Source organism: Plecotus auritus (assembly GCF_963455305.1).
Source record: "Plecotus auritus genome assembly, chromosome: 11".
NCBI classification, from domain to species: Eukaryota; Metazoa; Chordata; class Mammalia; order Chiroptera; family Vespertilionidae; genus Plecotus; species Plecotus auritus.
Window position 1 is genome coordinate 39,865,544 of NC_137777.1, and position 15,977 is coordinate 39,881,520.

The window sequence follows — 15,977 nt, forward strand, 5'->3', positions numbered from 1 at the left end:
TGCTTGCTGGATGGAGGGCTTTCCCGCGTTTCATTCAAGACTGTTTAGTCTGGATGGTGAGGATTTATGTATCCGTGCTTGGCTCTGGTGTCACCGAGGCAGTTCTGGTTTCCAGGGCTTTGGTTGTCACCTGCATTTGCTCCAATGAGCGAGGACTGGGGCCCACGTAGGGCAGGGCCGCTTAGCAGCTCGCCTTTCCCCGCGCGCCTAGGGGGCTGCCCGCGCTGCTGCGCACCCAAGCGGCGCGCTTAATCCAGAACACCTGTGGCTTTTGCAGAAGTGGCAGTGCATCGAGGACACGGCGGGCAAGCTCCGAATTCACAAGTGTAAGGGATCCGGGGACCTGCTCGCCGCCCGGCAGAGCACGCGCAACCTCTATCCTCGCGGCTTCCACGACAAGGACAAGGAGTGCCATTGTGGGGAGGCCGCTTACCGCGCCGGCCGGAGCCAGAGGAAGAGTCAGAGGCAGTTCCTGAGGAACCAGGGCGCTCCAAGTAAGCCCCAGGCCGGCCATCGCGGGCGGCCACTAGACTCCAGAGAGGAAAGGCCCGCTCTGGCTACGTTTTCGATATTAACCATGCATAGTTTTAGGGCCAAAAGCCAATAATTGTCCTGGTTAAAATAGTAAAGCTAAGATAACTTGAGTTTTTGCTTTGTAAACACTCAAACATAGAACGCAAAGGTATCCAGTAAAAGCAGGAGACACAACAGGCAGGCCCACAAACTATCAAGGGACCCAGGGTGTGTATGTAGTTCAGGTAAGTTTTATTTCACGTTAATCCTAATGTCCTGATGTTTTCTGCCTTAGTTGCTTTAAAAAAAAAAAAAAGGAAAAGAAAAAAATCCAAAGTTTCAGGGCTTGTGCCTTTAGTAGGAAAAGCATAAATACTATTTTTAAAGGCATATATGTTTCAGGACAATTTTTTTTTTAAATTCTTCTTTTTGACTGGCAGAGTCAAACTAGTTGAATTTAAGTGTGAAAATCATTGCCTAGTATTTTCTTTATAAAAAGTCTTATCAGGCAGCTATGAGATGGTCTTTACTAGAATATGGATAGGAAAACTCGGTCGCCTAATGGGAGTCTAGTGCCATCTAGTGGCGTAATATGAGCAGTGACTCGTTTCTGTGGTCATTTCTTTCTATACTGGTTTGGAAATAACCAAAATATGTAGAAACTCAATTCTGTGTCCGAAATTAGGAAATCAAATCATTCAGTAGGACAGTGGAAGCCCTTAAAACAGGATTTTATATCCTGGGTTCCACAGGTGGACTTTAGGGGACCAGGAGCGCCCTACTATCCAAAATTATAAGTATATTCTATTTGTACATGAACATTTTTCGGGATGCTCATAATTTCCAACAAATTCTCAAAGGAGTTCATAACCCAGAAGTCTAAGAACAATTAATCTTGGATATTTTCTTTCCTCCCTGAGAGAAAATGCTAGGCTTAAAAATTTATATAAAGATATCAAATGTAAAACCCACAAGGGATAAAGGACCCCTGAGACGCTCCCTTAACTGAAACTGATTATCATGTTCAGCTGAGAAGTAGAGGCAGCTTTTTCTCTCCCAGGAAGTTGGATGTGGCTCCCAAGCACTATTCATAAAGCACATTGGTTTTTTCAATACTGGGCACAAACTAAAGAAGTCTGGGGCACTCTTTCAAGCTGCGTGGAATCTTATGTATTTGAAAGCGGGAGGTGTTTCTTCATCTGGAAACTGCCCTCAGAGCAGGATTCTACAGAGAGAGAGATGATCCTGATTCCACAGCCAATAGGCTCCCCTCTTTCCTGTTCTAGGAAGGTGGGAGGTTGGGGGGAAGGTCATATGAGCAAGCCCCACAGAGACAAAGTGCATCTGGTAAGCAGGGACCAATGTTTGCACATTAAAGCTCTTACCCAGCACACTGAGCCTCCACAGTGGTCTATCGCGACCAGAGGACAGGTTGGCCCTCCATCTGACAGGTATGAAGAGTCAGTTGGCTGATGGAAGCATGTGCCAAATTTAATTTTTCTTATATTTGTACAAATAGCAGGGGTCTAGAGCATTTGCCTTTTTGCAAAAGCATCTCAATGGAGTAGGAAGACTCTTTGGTTTTTAGAATCTGAATTACTTAGAATCTGAACCTATTGGCTGTATCACCTTGCAAAATGTACATAACGTTCAAAGCTCCAGTTCTCTCATCCATAAAATAAGGACACCAAATTCATCAGCCTGTTTGGATAATCTGATATTTTTTAATGTAAAGATTTATCATAATGCCTGTCTTTTAAAATTAGAGGTAAGTACCAGGTGAATAATACATAGCAAAAGCTCAAAAAATGAGTAATCATTATTAATACCGTAATGGGAGCTATAGTTTTATTCACACTGCCTTAGCAGTTTATGTTGAAAACTCACTGTAGAAGTTCACAGCCTGCCCTTAGTGGGAAGGGTCTTAGCAATCACTCAGACCTACCCCCTCACTGGTGAGGAAGGGCCCGAGGCCAGAGAAGCATGGTGGCCATCACACCACCATGGTGCCCCTCTGTGTACTGTATTCCCCTTTCCAAAATGCTCATCGAGCCATGTGACCATTTTCTTCTCCCCTCAGGTACATCTGGACACGGTATTAACATATCTTCCCTTATTTCCAGAGTACAAGCCCAGGTTTGTCCACACTCGGCAGACACGGTCCTTGTCAGTCGAATTTGAAGGCGAAGTATATGACATAAACCTGGAAGAAGAGGAACTGCAAGTGTTGCAGCCAAGAAACATTGCCAAGCGTCATGATGAAGGCCACAAGGGGCTAGGAGGTCGCCAAGCTGCCAACGGGGGCAACGGGGACGCCATGCTGGCCACCAGTGGCAATGCTGTGGGCCTGCCCACCACCGTCCGAGTGACCCACAAGTAGGAAGGGCTTCGTGTGTTCAAAGGGTTGAGTTCAAAGTCATCCCTGCCTACTACCACCATTTGGTCCCTTCAAGAAGAGTAAAGTCATTCAGCCAGATGATGTCCAGGACTCTCCTACATACCAAAGGGGGTTAAGGAAGCAATAAGCAGCCCAACCAATAGTAGATGTGGATGTGTGCTTTGGGTTCAGTTTCACATTAGGCTGGTCAGCTGGGAATTTAGCCAGAGTGATTCTGTCGCGTCTTGACTTAGCAGGCATGGAGCGCTGCCGTTAAGAAGCTACCTTGGTGGGCATCTAGAAAACGGTGGGAAACCATCACCCAGACTGGTTAGGGGCTCCTCATGCTGGTGGTCACAGTGGCTCAGAGTAGTTGCAGTCACAGCCTCAGAAAGGAGGCTCAGATCAAGGGAGAACTCTGGGTCCTGCAGAAGCTCCCAGAGAGATGGCGTTGGCTGGGAACGGACGTTAGACGCAGAAACACCTCACCTGTCCGATCCCCAAGAGCAAGGGCCTCAGGAGTCATGGAGACAGGGGAGGGAGATGGCTCCCCTCAGCTTTAATGGGCTGGGTTGGTTTTTCAGTTCTTTCCAAACGATTTATTCCTTTGACGGAGAAGTAATTTCCCTCTGAATTTATTAGCAAAATTTTTGTTTCGTCTTTCATTTCATCCCTTCGGGGAGGCAGGATGCCACGAGCCCTGCCGAGATGTTTATCTTTGGGACTGGTCCCCAGGTGCCTGTGGCTGTTACCGTTATATGCTTAGAGATTGAGATCAGGATTTTTCTTTTACGTTCTATGTCGACCTCATATCCCACCAGCTCTCTATCCCTGGGGCTGCTGCTTTGCTTCAGATGTAATGGGGCACTTCAGGCAGGCTCTTTGTAATGAAGTGAATGCGATGAATAAGCTCCTTCTAACTGCATTTCGACAAGCAAGTCATTTCCATGATAGCTGCGGAAGCCTCTTTTTTCCCTACAATATTGGATGGGGCTTTCAAAAACTGTATCTTTTCATGGGGACGGAACATGGAGAGCTGCCTTGAAAGGTGATCTGAGTGGTGATCACTAAGCATCCTCTACCCACACCAGTAGCCGGGAGACATTCCCACTTACCCGGCTCTATGGCTCCGCTGCAAACTATAGCTGGTTTCCCAATTAAGGGTTTAGAGGGACAATTAAGTTCCCTTTGCTATTTCTAATGCTTTTCTTAATATTAGAATATAAACCTACTTCTAATGCTTCTTGTTTGTTTTGGCAGGTGCTTTATTCTTCCAAATGATACCATCCATTGTGAGAGAGAACTCTATCAGTCAGCCAGAGCATGGAAGGACCACAAGGCATACATTGACAAAGAGGTGAGCCGTGGCTGCGAGATTGGAAGCCCTACCGGTGGCACAGACTGTGTGTGCACGTCATCTGTTTATAATTACGTGGAAAATAGAATAGCAAGGTGTTTCTCATTCTCCAGTGAGATAGTGATAGTCCTGACCAAAAAACAGATTGTGAGGAGAGAATGGGAACCGACTCAATGACCTTCTGAAATTTCTATGAGAAAATAATTCGGTTATAAAAGAGACATCTGTTCATGTTTATGATAAGACATCCGTTGGAATATAGAGGGAAATAGATTCTATGCTTGGTTTGTCCCCAAATTAATTATCATCTCAGATGAATGGCTACGCTTATGGAACACAGAAATAAGGTGAGAAGGAAGGTAGTTAGCACAGACAATCCTGCAGATGTAATTGTTGAGTTGCCTGTTCCCCAGATTGAAGCTCTGCAAGATAAAATTAAGAATCTGAGAGAAGTGAGAGGGCACTTGAAGAGGAGGAAGCCCGAGGACTGTGTCTGCAGTAAGCAGAGGTGAGCGTGGGCCCCTCCCGTGGTCTCCTTTGCAGACTCGTTTTTTGCACAGGCCTGTTTAGGGTTAGGCCTGCTTCGCTCTTACCAACAGAAAGCTTAATAAGTGCATTGTCACGTATTTGTAATGACCTAAAATATCCTCCATCGAATTAAATGTTGTAAACTTAAGTAGACAGTTAGGGAAAAAAGAAAATTTAAAGTCCCATTAAGCTGAGATAGTTACAACAAAGTAACTGCCTTCTATTTGCTTTCTTTTTATAAAATAAACTGTTTAACAAATGCATGCTGATGAAGACTCACTTTTTCGTCTTCTTGCCTGTAGCTACTACAATAAAGAAAAAGGTGTAAAAAGGCAGGAGAAATTAAAGAGCCATCTCCACCCATTCAAGTAAGTGACTCTGTTTCCCTCATTTGCTGGGAGTGAAGGACTGTTCACTAGGCTCTTCTGAAAGGCTGCAGGGACTTCTGTGAGCCTGCTCGGGTGGGGGGGAAAAATGTAGATGCAACTGGGAAGGCATGTAGCTCCAGAAGGTGAAAGCAAACCCTACACCTTGCGATGGCCCCCTCTAGAGGCAGCCGAGCGGAGTTCTGCTCTGATTCTCTGTGGGCTCTTGCTGATGCTTGCATGGTACCTGGATTTCACTCCGTGCAGGCTCGGCTTTCTGCGCACGGTGCCTGGGAGATGGCCTCTCTGGATTAGCTCAGTGTGTGCTATAGAGCAGCCAGCCATCATGGGGAATTCTGAAAGTTGGAAGAAATACACATATTTTTTCAATAATAAGTAACATTTGCCAGGGAAGGGGATTTAGTATATGAGTCTCCACAAAATTTGATCCCTTCTGAAAAAACCAAGATAATAAAAAGACGACAATTCTACCCAAGCCTATATTGTCGAACTGGTCAAAGAATTTTATTTTATTTATTTATTTTTTAAATATATTTTATTGATTTTTTTTACAGAGAGGAAGGGAGAGGGATAGAGAGTTAGAAACATCAATCAGCTGCCTCCTGCACAGCCCCCACTGGGGATGTGCCCGCAACCAAGGTACATGCCCTTGACCGGAATCGAACCTGGGACCCTTGAGTCCGCAGGCCGACACTCTATCCACTGAGCCAAACCGGTTTTGGCTGGTCAAAGAATTTTAGAAACCTTCTAATGCAAGCCATCTAATCCAGCCGTTGACTTCATGGCTGCCGGCTACTGAGCCACCAGGAAGTGAAGCCATTTGTCCAGAGAGGGAGCTAGCAGACTCTGCTGCTCAACAAGGAAGAAAGTGTTGATGTTGTTGAGGGAGAATTCCAAGAGAGCTGTCACAATGAACTGTCCTATTGCTGATTGGAGGGCCTCTGTGGAAAATAAAGGTGGTCTATTATTGCGTGTCTATTATCATGTCCCTAAATACTTGGTGCGAGGTTTGTAGCAATAATCCTATTTTTAACTAACAAGTTGCTTTCTGGTCATTGAAAATATCCCCTCCCCCCCCCTTTTTTAATTATGAGCTTTATTTATTTATTTACTTATTTATTTTTCCTTAACAAGTTTTCCTTTTTTAAAAAATCTTTATTGTTGAAAGTATTACATACGTCCCCTTTTTCCCCCATTGACCTCTCCCAGCGCCCCCCCAGACTTCACCCCAAGCCTTCACCACCCTTTTGTCTGTGTCCACGGGTTATGCACAAATGCATAAAAGTTCATTGGTTGGTCTCTTTACACCCACTTTCCCTCCCTTGCCTTCCCTCTAAGGTTTGACAGTCTGGTCAATGTTTCGATGTCTCTCAATCTATTTTTGTTCATTGGTTTATGTTGTTCATTAGATTCCACATATAAGTGAGATCATGTGATACTTATTTTTCCCTGACTGGCTTATTTTGCTCAGCATAATGCTCTCCAGGTCTATCCATGCTGTTGCAAATGGTAAGAGTTCTTTCTTTATTATAGCTGTGCAGTATTCCATTGTGCAGATGTACCACAGTTTTCTAATCCATTCATCTGCTGATGGGCACTTAGGCTGTTTCCAAATCTTAGCTATTGTAAATTGTGCTGCTAAGAACATAGGAGTGCATATATCCTTTCTGATTGGTGTTTCTGATTTCTTAAGATATACTAGTATTCCTAGAAGTGGGATCACTGGGTCAAATGGGAGTTCCATTTTTTATTTTTTGAGGAAACTCCGTACTGTTTTCCACAGAGGCTACCCCAGTATGCATTCCCACTAGGGTTCCCTTTTCTCCATATTCTTGCCAGCACTTGTCCTTTGTTGATTTGTTGATTATAGCCATTCTGACAGGTGTGAGGTGATACCTCATTGTTGTTTTCATTTGCATCTCCCAGGTGATTAGTGACTTTGAGCATTTTTTTCATATACCTCTTGGCCTTCTGTATGTCCACTTTGGAGAAGTGTCTATTTGGGTCCTTTGCCCATTTTTAATTGGATTATCTTCCTTTTGTTAAGTTGTATGAGTTCTCTATAAATTTTGGAGATTAAGCCCTTATCAGATGTATCATTGGCAAATAAGTTCTCCCGTGAAGTGGGTCCTCTTGTTGTTTTGTTGATGGTTTCTTTTGCTGTGCAGAAGCTTTTTATTTTAATGTAGTCCCATTTGTTTATTTTCCCCTTAGTTTCCTTTGCCCTAGGAGATGTGTTGGTAAAACTATTGCTACCAGAGATATCTGAGATTTTGCTGCCAATGGTTTCTTCTAGGATTTTTATGGTTTCATGACTTACATTTAAGCCTTTTATCCATTTTTAGTTTATTTTTTGTGTATGGTGTAAGTTGGTGATCTAATTTCTTTTTTTTTTTGCATGTATCTATCCAATTTTCCCAACACCATTTATTGAAGAGACTGTCTTGACTCCATTGTATGCTCTTGCCTCCTTTGTCAAATATTAATTGAGCATAATGGCTTGGGTCAATTTCTGGGTTCTCTGTTCTGTTCCATTGATCTATATGTCTGTTCTTGTGCCAGTACCAGGCTGTTTTAAGTACAGTGGCTTTATAGTATAACTTGACATCTAGTATTGTGATCCCTCCAACTCTCAAGATTGCTGCAGCTATTCAGAGTCTTTTTTGATTCTATCTAAATTTTTGGAGAGTTTGTTCTAGGTCTATGAAATATGCTTTTGGTATTTTAATAGGGATTGTGTTGAATCTATAGATTGTTTTGGGTAACATGGATATTTTAATGATGATAATTCTACCAATCCATGAACATGGTATATTCTACCACTTGTTTATATCTTCCTCTCTCTTTTTTCAATGTCCTATAGTCTTCTGAGTACAAGTCTTTTATCTCCTTGGTTAAGTTTATCCCTGAGTATCTTAATTTTTTTGTTGCACTGGTAAATGGGTTTTTTTTTTTTTTTTAGTTTCTCTTTCTGAGAGTTCATTATTGGTGTATAAAAATGCCATAGATTTCTGGGTGTTAATTTTATAATTCTGCTACATTGCTGAATTCATTTATTAAATCTAGTAGTCTTTTAATGGAATGTTAAAAATAAAAAAGACAATATGCCTTCTATGGGAATAGGGAGGCCGCTCAAGAAGTGGACAGCAAGCTGCAGCTTTTCAAGGAGAACCGGAGGAGGAGGAAGGAGAGGAAGGAGAAAAAGCGCCAGAGGAAGGGAGAGGAGTGCAGCCTTCCCGGCCTGACCTGCTTCACTCATGACAACAACCACTGGCAGACGGCCCCCTTCTGGAACCGTGAGTCCCTCGTTCTTTCTAACTACCTCTTACGGCCGCCACAGAGACACAGTGACTCAACTGCAGGCACGTAGACGAGGCTTCCAGCAAATGCAGCCAGACTCTGGAATCATCCAAGAGAGGAGCCTCATGTTATTTTCCGTGCTGGCAACTAGAATCATTTTGCCAAAAATTGCTTTTTATTTTTTTAGAAATTTGTTTTGAAATTTTGTTTGAAAATGCTGAGCTCTCTCTGGGTTTTTCTCCTGATGTTTCCCACAGTACCCAGCCTCCCAGGAAGACTGCTCTATAGCGAATCAACTAAATAACGATGACAAATTTACCACAAACATATGTTGTTTCTGCTCTAGTTCAAGTGCGTACTCTATGTGTAATACAGGAAGTAAAGCTCCTCAAAGGCAGGGTCCATATCCTACTGAGTCAGTCCCCTTCAGTACCTGGCACTGTGCTTGCAGAATATTAGGGACACCGCAAAGTATCTGGTTTTACAGGATCGCTGAGGATATGGAATACACTTGCGCACTTGTTTATTTTAAACCTCACCTGAGGATATTTTTTCCATTGATCTTGAGAGAGAGAGAGAGAGAGTGGGAGGGAGGTAGGAGGAGGAGAGAGAGAGAAAGAGAAAGATCAATGTGAAAGAGACACATTGACTGATTGCCTCCCGCACTTGCCCAGACTGGGGCAGGGATGGACTGCAACTGAGGTATGTGCCCTTGACTGGGAATCGAACCCACGACCCTTCCATCCATGGGCCAACACTCCATCCACTGAGCCAAACCGGCCAGGGCCACACTTGTGTATTTCCAATTAATGCTTATATTGCTATAGTGGCTTGGGTCACAGAGAAATAACACCCTAACTTCTGTGGCATGTTATCTGACTGAAGGCCTGTGATCCCGAGGAGCAGCTGAAACACCCCCTGGGTCAGTGTTTCTCAAACTGGGATTTGGAGATGTGCAGGACCCCAGACTATTCTCAGGGAGGCGGGGAGGAAGGGGAGTCGGCGTGGGGGGAGGGTCGTCTAGGGCTTATCTGTGCAGCTTTTTGTTTTTCTGCCTTGATGCTTCTTATCTTAGTGTCCATGTTTGCATTGAAGTCTAGTCACATGAAGGCTGAGCAAACTCTTCAAGGCGTAGCATTTAACTTTTAACGTGCTTTCCTAAAGCGGGGTGCGGGGATCTCTGAGGGTCATTCAGATGGCTGGGGTCTGTTCTCCGCCAGGCCCTGGGCTGAGCCCTGCGGACACAACAATGAACAAGACGTACCTCATTCTCTGCCCTCATGACACTTACATTCTAGCTGCGGGGGGTGGGGGTGGGTGGGGGGAGGTACCATAAAAAGAAAGTGAAATAATTACAAAGTGTGGTGATGCTATAAGGAGAGGGTTAGCGAAGTTATTAACAGGGACCGCTTCGAGAGGGTGGGGCTGATGGGCCTTTCTAAGAGGTGACGTTTAAGCTGAAAACTAAAGGATTCAAAGAAGCAGTCGGTGTGAAAGGGGGTCCTGGGTGGTAGGGGGCAACACCCCGGGCAGAGGGAATAGCAGGAGCGAGGTCCTGAGGAAGTGACAGATTTGTTGTGTCAGGGCTGGCAAGCCCCTTCAAAGATGAAGTATTGAGAAATGTGAAGTTGCAGTTTGCTCGTAACTCACACAGGAGGTGACTCAGACCTCTACCAGCTGCACCCACCCGAGCTGTGACCATCCCACCATTTCTTACCTCATCCTCTGCAAAACCCATTGTCTCCCAGACTCTTCTCTTGCTATTGCCAGTCTGTTCTGCTCAGAGGATTCAGAGTCATCGCTTAGTGATATCCGGTTTTTCTTAGGATAAAGAGCAAAATCCTTACCCTGTAACAAAGCCCTGTGTCCACACTCCTGCTTCACTCTGACCCATCTCCTCCCACGCTCACCTACGTCAGCCACTTGGCTTTTCTTACTCCTCAAGCATCTGAAGCTCCCTCCCACCTCAGGGCCTTTGCACACACTGGTCCATAAAGGCTTCGACCCAGCACTTACCCAAAGCCCTGTGCCTATCACAGACCTACTCACCCTCACGGTTCCCCTGTAACGTCACTTCTCACGGAGACCTCCCCTGTGCCTCGGCCGACGTAAGCCCCTTTTCTATACTGTCAGCCCATTTGTTTTCTCCATAGAACTTAGCACATTTGTAACTACACGGTTTGTGTGTGGGGGGGGGTTTTCTAAGATTTTCTGCTGCTTGCTTAACATTTGTGACCCCAACTAGACTGTATGTTTCTCAAGAGACCAGACCATGCCTGTGAGGTGCTGGACCCCAACACAAAGGAGATGCTCAATAAATACCAGCTGAATAAACAAACAAGTAAACAAAGAAGCAAAGTACCTGGTCCAAGGTCAAATCAACTCACATCTCACAGCAAATCTGTACAGAAAAGCGGGGGCGGGGGGGGCGGGGGGGGCGCGGATATAGTTATTATTACTATCTACCCACAGAGGACTTTTAAGAAAGAAAATGTGAATCTTAAAGCGTAATGATGCGGCAGCATTGGAATGGCTAGCCTGCCTCCGGTTTTTTCATCCTTTCATTCTGTTTTCTTTCTCACCCACAGTGGGCTCTTTCTGTGCTTGCACGAGTTCTAACAACAACACCTACTGGTGTTTGCGCACAGTTAATGAGACGCATAATTTTCTTTTCTGCGAGTTCGCCACTGGCTTTTTGGAGTATTTTGATATGAATACAGATCCTTATCAGGTAAGTCTGTGTGTTTTCATCCCGTGGAGGTGATTGAAAATAGAATAAGCAGCTCAGGAGCCTAACTAGATCGCCCTGGCCTCTCCGTCCACAGCTCACAAACACGGTGCACACGGTGGAGCGGGGCATTTTGAATCAGCTGCACGTCCAGCTCATGGAACTCAGAAGCTGCCAAGGGTATAAGCAGTGCAACCCAAGACCGAAGGGCCTTGACGTGGGTAAGGAAACACAATTTGTTTTTTCTGTGTTACCTGGAAAATTCTTTGTGTTTTCAAGTTTCCTGCCTTTGAAATGTTTATATGCATAGAAACATACACTTGCAGGGAAATCTACCCAGACAGTTCCAAACACAATTTCTTCTCTAAATTTAGCTCTGGGTGCCTGAATGAAAAGTTGAACGCACCCGGAGATTTGGTGAGCGTTGTGTCCCAGCCTCTCCCACAGGACTTCGATTAGTAAACCTCGGTTCCGGATAGAAGCATCCCCTGGAGGATGGGGTGAAAGCATGGGGGATTGATTTGTTTTTGCTGTCAACAGTCATAAGATATACTCTAGGTAAAGTGGGAGATTTTTTTTTTTTTTTTTTTGAGAGAGAGAATTTGGATGGAAGCACACCGTGCCCTGTTTTTACTTATCACAATTTGGAGCTCCCCCAGTTGGACCCAAGCCCATGACATTGTGCATTGATTTCTCTCGCTGGGATTTTCCATCTGAAATTAGAGCTGTTGGAGCCATTCATTGTCTTGGGATCTAAAAGGATAAGAGGGCCTGCGTGGAATCGAGCAGATGTTCCCTCCCTGGTCTGCAACGCTAAATTTATTTCTCCTTTGGCCCGTGGGGATGCACTGTCCATCCCGCCGTGAATGAGAATACTTATTTTCTCAGGATTCTCCTAGAAATGTAAATACCAGCTGTCCGCAGAAGGAAGGAGGAGGACCGGAAGCTGGCCTCCTGGTGACGGCACAGCATACCAACCCCAAAAGGGTGAATGAAGAGCTGGACACAGGCTGCAGGGAGCCATTTGCAGGAACCTCTGTTGTGAGGCTGAGTTTTCTGTGTCCTTCACAGCCTGTGTCTCAGTGGGTCCCGAGCAGCTCCCTGAGTCATTGACTTGAAAGGTGGAGGGTAGGGGGGATCCGAAAAGGGCCAACATCCCCACCTGTCATTTCCACCATCGTTGGTCCTGAAGGCTTTCGAGCCGCGAGAGCCCCATAAGAAATGATAGATCCCACAAGAGGGGCCCTGTGTCGGCTGCCCATCAACACCTCTCCGCTCGCACCAGGGCAAGGACTGGCAGCCCGAAGAGTCCAGCCCCGACTCGCAAACTAGGTCCTTTGGTCACTGACCCCGCTCCACTCAGATCTTTTCGGATCCCCTGCTTGTCTGTGAACCTTTTCTTCAAACCTTACAAAAAAAACAAAAGCCCACAAAGGCCTGGGAACTGGAGCAATTCTTAGAGGCACTGGAAATATTACACCCAGATACTTTGCCCCCAAAGAGCACAGCACGCTTATTGGTGATGACAGAACAACTCCACTTAGTGAAACCTGACCACGCGGATTCATGGCGAAGTGACTCGCCAGGTGGGCGCAGTTACTGCCCTCAGACTTCACGTCGTCCTCTCTGCTTTCTAGACGGTTCCTGAGGGAGGTGATTATTGGCCCTTTTTGCCAAGTGTTTTGTCTAAAAATAACCCAAACGTAACTTTTACCGAGACTTACACAGACTTCTGGAAGCACTTTCTTACTGTTTTTACAAGGCCTCTCCTCCTTTCTCCACCCCACCCGTTTTTCATGTGAAAGCTCTTATGTGATTTATCTTAAACCTCTATTTATAGCTTTTGATCCTCGTTTTGAACCCAGTAGAAAAGCTCTGTTGGACTTCGGCTCTGTGTATCTAACACATTTTGTTTCTCTCTAGGACGTAGGTGTTGTGCATGGGCAATCTATGTAGTGAACGGTTTTATGAGTCCTAACACTAACATAAATTACTCTTGTATTTTCCTCAATCAGGAAATAAAGATGGAGGAAGCTATGACCTACACAGGTATCCACCCTTTTTTATTCTCCCTGGCAGCTTCTTTCCCAATAACTGCATGATCCAGCCATTTCAACTAATTTCCGTTTCTTACCTCATTGCACAGAGCATAGCTGGGGTGCATGCTTTTCCTAACAGCACTGGCCACCACCTCGTGCCATTGGTTCCAGATCTGTCCTTTTGTTTTGACATCAGCTCACTGTCACCACACGGCGTCTCGGAGCATTTACGCACTCCGGTGCTTGTGTGCTTGTTGAATGATGCTTGTCAGCGTGGAATGATGTGAAGCGGGGGCCTGGGGAGAGGGTGGGGAGAAGGATGTTCCTTGTGGTGCTTACACATTGATTCGCTGGAGGGGCTTCATGGAAACTGGTTAGAGATCTTTATGAACTAGAACGTCAAGAGCACAGAAAGAGTAATGGGGATTTGAGGAGCATTCTAGAGCGGAAGTGGAAGAGGTTCCTTGTTAGCAGTTCTTGATGAGCGTTGCTGGTGAAAAGCAGCAGGGATGTGACTCACAAGGCTCTGCAGGGGTTGGTGGTTGAAGAGCAGGTGCTGGGATTGGGGACAGGGGACCAGGAGTAAGACATGCAGGGAGGTGTCAACATAGCTCGCAGACAATGCTGTCCGACACACAAACTTCCTAAACAGGCCTCGACCCAGTGATCCTGTCCCCCTCCAACTCCCAGCCATCCCTCTTACCTCCTCATGCTCCAGACCAGGGACCCAGATGCCTGGTGGCCATGTCACTTGGTCACCCGGCCTCGTCAGCCCTTGCCTGTTTTCCACTCCAAGCACAGACCTCAGGCGGGTTTGTCAGAAATATGCCGTGTGGGGCAAGACGGTCTGTCCTTACCACCTCTATTTTGGGGCAAGTGAGGCACCGATGTGTCAGCACCCTAGTTAATGAATCCTCAGGGGAGAAAAACTTCCATCAAAGGCACGTGGACTTAACTGGTGCCATTCATACTGACATCGTCTCAGAAACTAAAGAATGTTGGTGTTTCAGGGATCCCTGTCCACCCCCCCACACACACACCCCATCCGGTCCCTCCTCTTAGAGGGCTGCTCAAGTGGGACCAGAAGCGAAACAGTAGGAACAGTGGTGGGAAGATATAACCAAACGAAACAAGGAAAGCTGGACTTCTGAGGCTACTTGATAACATTTCTGTATCTCTTCTTTTTCTCCCCTCTCTGTCGTCTCTCCTGTCCTTGATGTCCCCCAACCCCGACCCGCATCACCCGTAGCCCACGTAGGACCGAGCAGAAGAACCCCCTCTTAAGCTGGTCTCACCCGGGATATGGGCTGACGAGGTAATACCCCATACGCCTGCATTGCTTCCGGGGGCCCATAAAGACACCTCCGAAGTGTGACATGTTAAATGGCCCTGACGCTGGATATTGTCTTTATGGTTATTTTGTTATGCACTCAGATTTACAGCTAAGGGATTTTTGGTGTGGCCTTTTGTGTCTCTCATGGGAGAGGTAAAGGATATGACAGGTTATTAAGGACACAGTGTGGTCAGAGCTGAGTCAGCGTTCTTCTCCATCGTGTCTTCCCTGGACACCTTTGAGATGAAGAGTGCTTACCTGCTCTTCAGCTGGAGTTAAATGCAAGCACCCGGGGCTCTCCCTTCCCTCATCCCTGCCACCACCTCTAAACAAGGCCAACTCCATCATTTCTGAGGTTGACGGGGACAGCTTTGAAAACCTTAGTCTCTGGTCTTGTGGCCACAGAAAGCATGTGTGCAGGGTGAATACCTGTTGCTTGTTTTTCTCAATTCCTTACCAAAGGCCAGATCTAAGGATACTGTCTAACTCAGAATGACTGGCATTTTCATAAGCCACCATTCCGTAACTGGTGAGGCAAGCGACCTTTCCATGGCTACCATGTTGCAGGCAGGAAATCGTGGAACAGGGTTACTGAGAGCATTCGCCTGTCACGCCTGGGCACTCACTGGACACCCAAATGCCGAGTTGGATGTGGCTTTCCCCGCTCGCTGTATCCTGTGGGAATTGAAAGGGCGCAAATGCAGAAGCAGCCACCGTGTGTGTGGAGCTGCCGGGAAACTGCCATCTCCAGATGGGTTTACCAGCACGCCGCCCTCCAGCCACGGCACTGCTCAGGGGTTCAGAAGCCTTGGCTCTTTTTTTTTTTAACCTTTATTGTTGTTTTACATATGTCCCCTCCCCCTGCCCCATTGACCCCTTTTAGCCCACCCCACCCCCACCCCAGACCTTCACCACCCTATTGTCTGTGTCTACGCATTATGCACATGTGCATACAAGGTCTTTGGTTGATCTCTTCCACACCACCCACTCACCCCCTCCTTCCCTCTGAGATTCCAGTCTGTTTCATGCTTCTATGTCTCTGGATCTATTTTGTCCATCAGTTTATTTTTTCATTTGATTACACCTATGAGTAAGATCATGTGATCCTTGTCTTTCTCTGACTGGCTTATATCGCTTAGCATGATACTCTGCAGGTCCCTCCATGCTGTCTCAAAAGGTAAGAGATCCTTCTTTATTGCTGCTGCATAATATTCCATGGTGTAAATGTATCACAGCTTTTTTGTCCACTCACCTACTGATGGGCACTTGGGCAGTTTCCATATCTTAGCTATTGTAAATTGTGCCGCTATGAATGTAGAGGTGCAAACATTCTTTCTGATTGGTGTTTTGGGTTTCTTAGGATATATTCCTAGAAGTGGGATCACTGGGTTAAATGGCAGTTCCATATTTAATTTT

The 15,977-nt window shown here is 45.9% G+C and overlaps 1 protein-coding gene across 9 annotated transcripts in view; it reads left to right on the plus strand.

The window, feature by feature from the left end:
* SULF1 (sulfatase 1) overlaps nucleotides 1–15,977 on the plus strand; it is a 170,827-nt gene that overhangs the window by 142,167 nt on the left and 12,683 nt on the right. For 6 of the 9 annotated variants that reach the window (XM_080646248.1, XM_080646251.1, XM_080646249.1 and 3 more), the window contains 8 exons: nucleotides 278–494; nucleotides 2,637–2,889; nucleotides 4,151–4,247; nucleotides 4,661–4,755; nucleotides 5,078–5,143; nucleotides 8,285–8,457; nucleotides 11,050–11,192; nucleotides 11,287–11,410. In XM_080646248.1, coding sequence (XP_080502374.1) covers nucleotides 278–494; nucleotides 2,637–2,889; nucleotides 4,151–4,247; nucleotides 4,661–4,755; nucleotides 5,078–5,143; nucleotides 8,285–8,457; nucleotides 11,050–11,192; nucleotides 11,287–11,410 — 1,168 coding nt within the window. Of the gene's footprint in view, nucleotides 1–277; nucleotides 495–2,636; nucleotides 2,890–4,150; nucleotides 4,248–4,660; nucleotides 4,756–5,077; nucleotides 5,144–8,284; nucleotides 8,458–11,049; nucleotides 11,193–11,286; nucleotides 11,411–13,204; nucleotides 13,239–14,477; nucleotides 14,544–15,977 lie in introns of all 9 variants that reach the window. The other 3 variants (XM_080646253.1, XM_080646256.1, XM_080646255.1) reach the window with 2 other exon arrangements.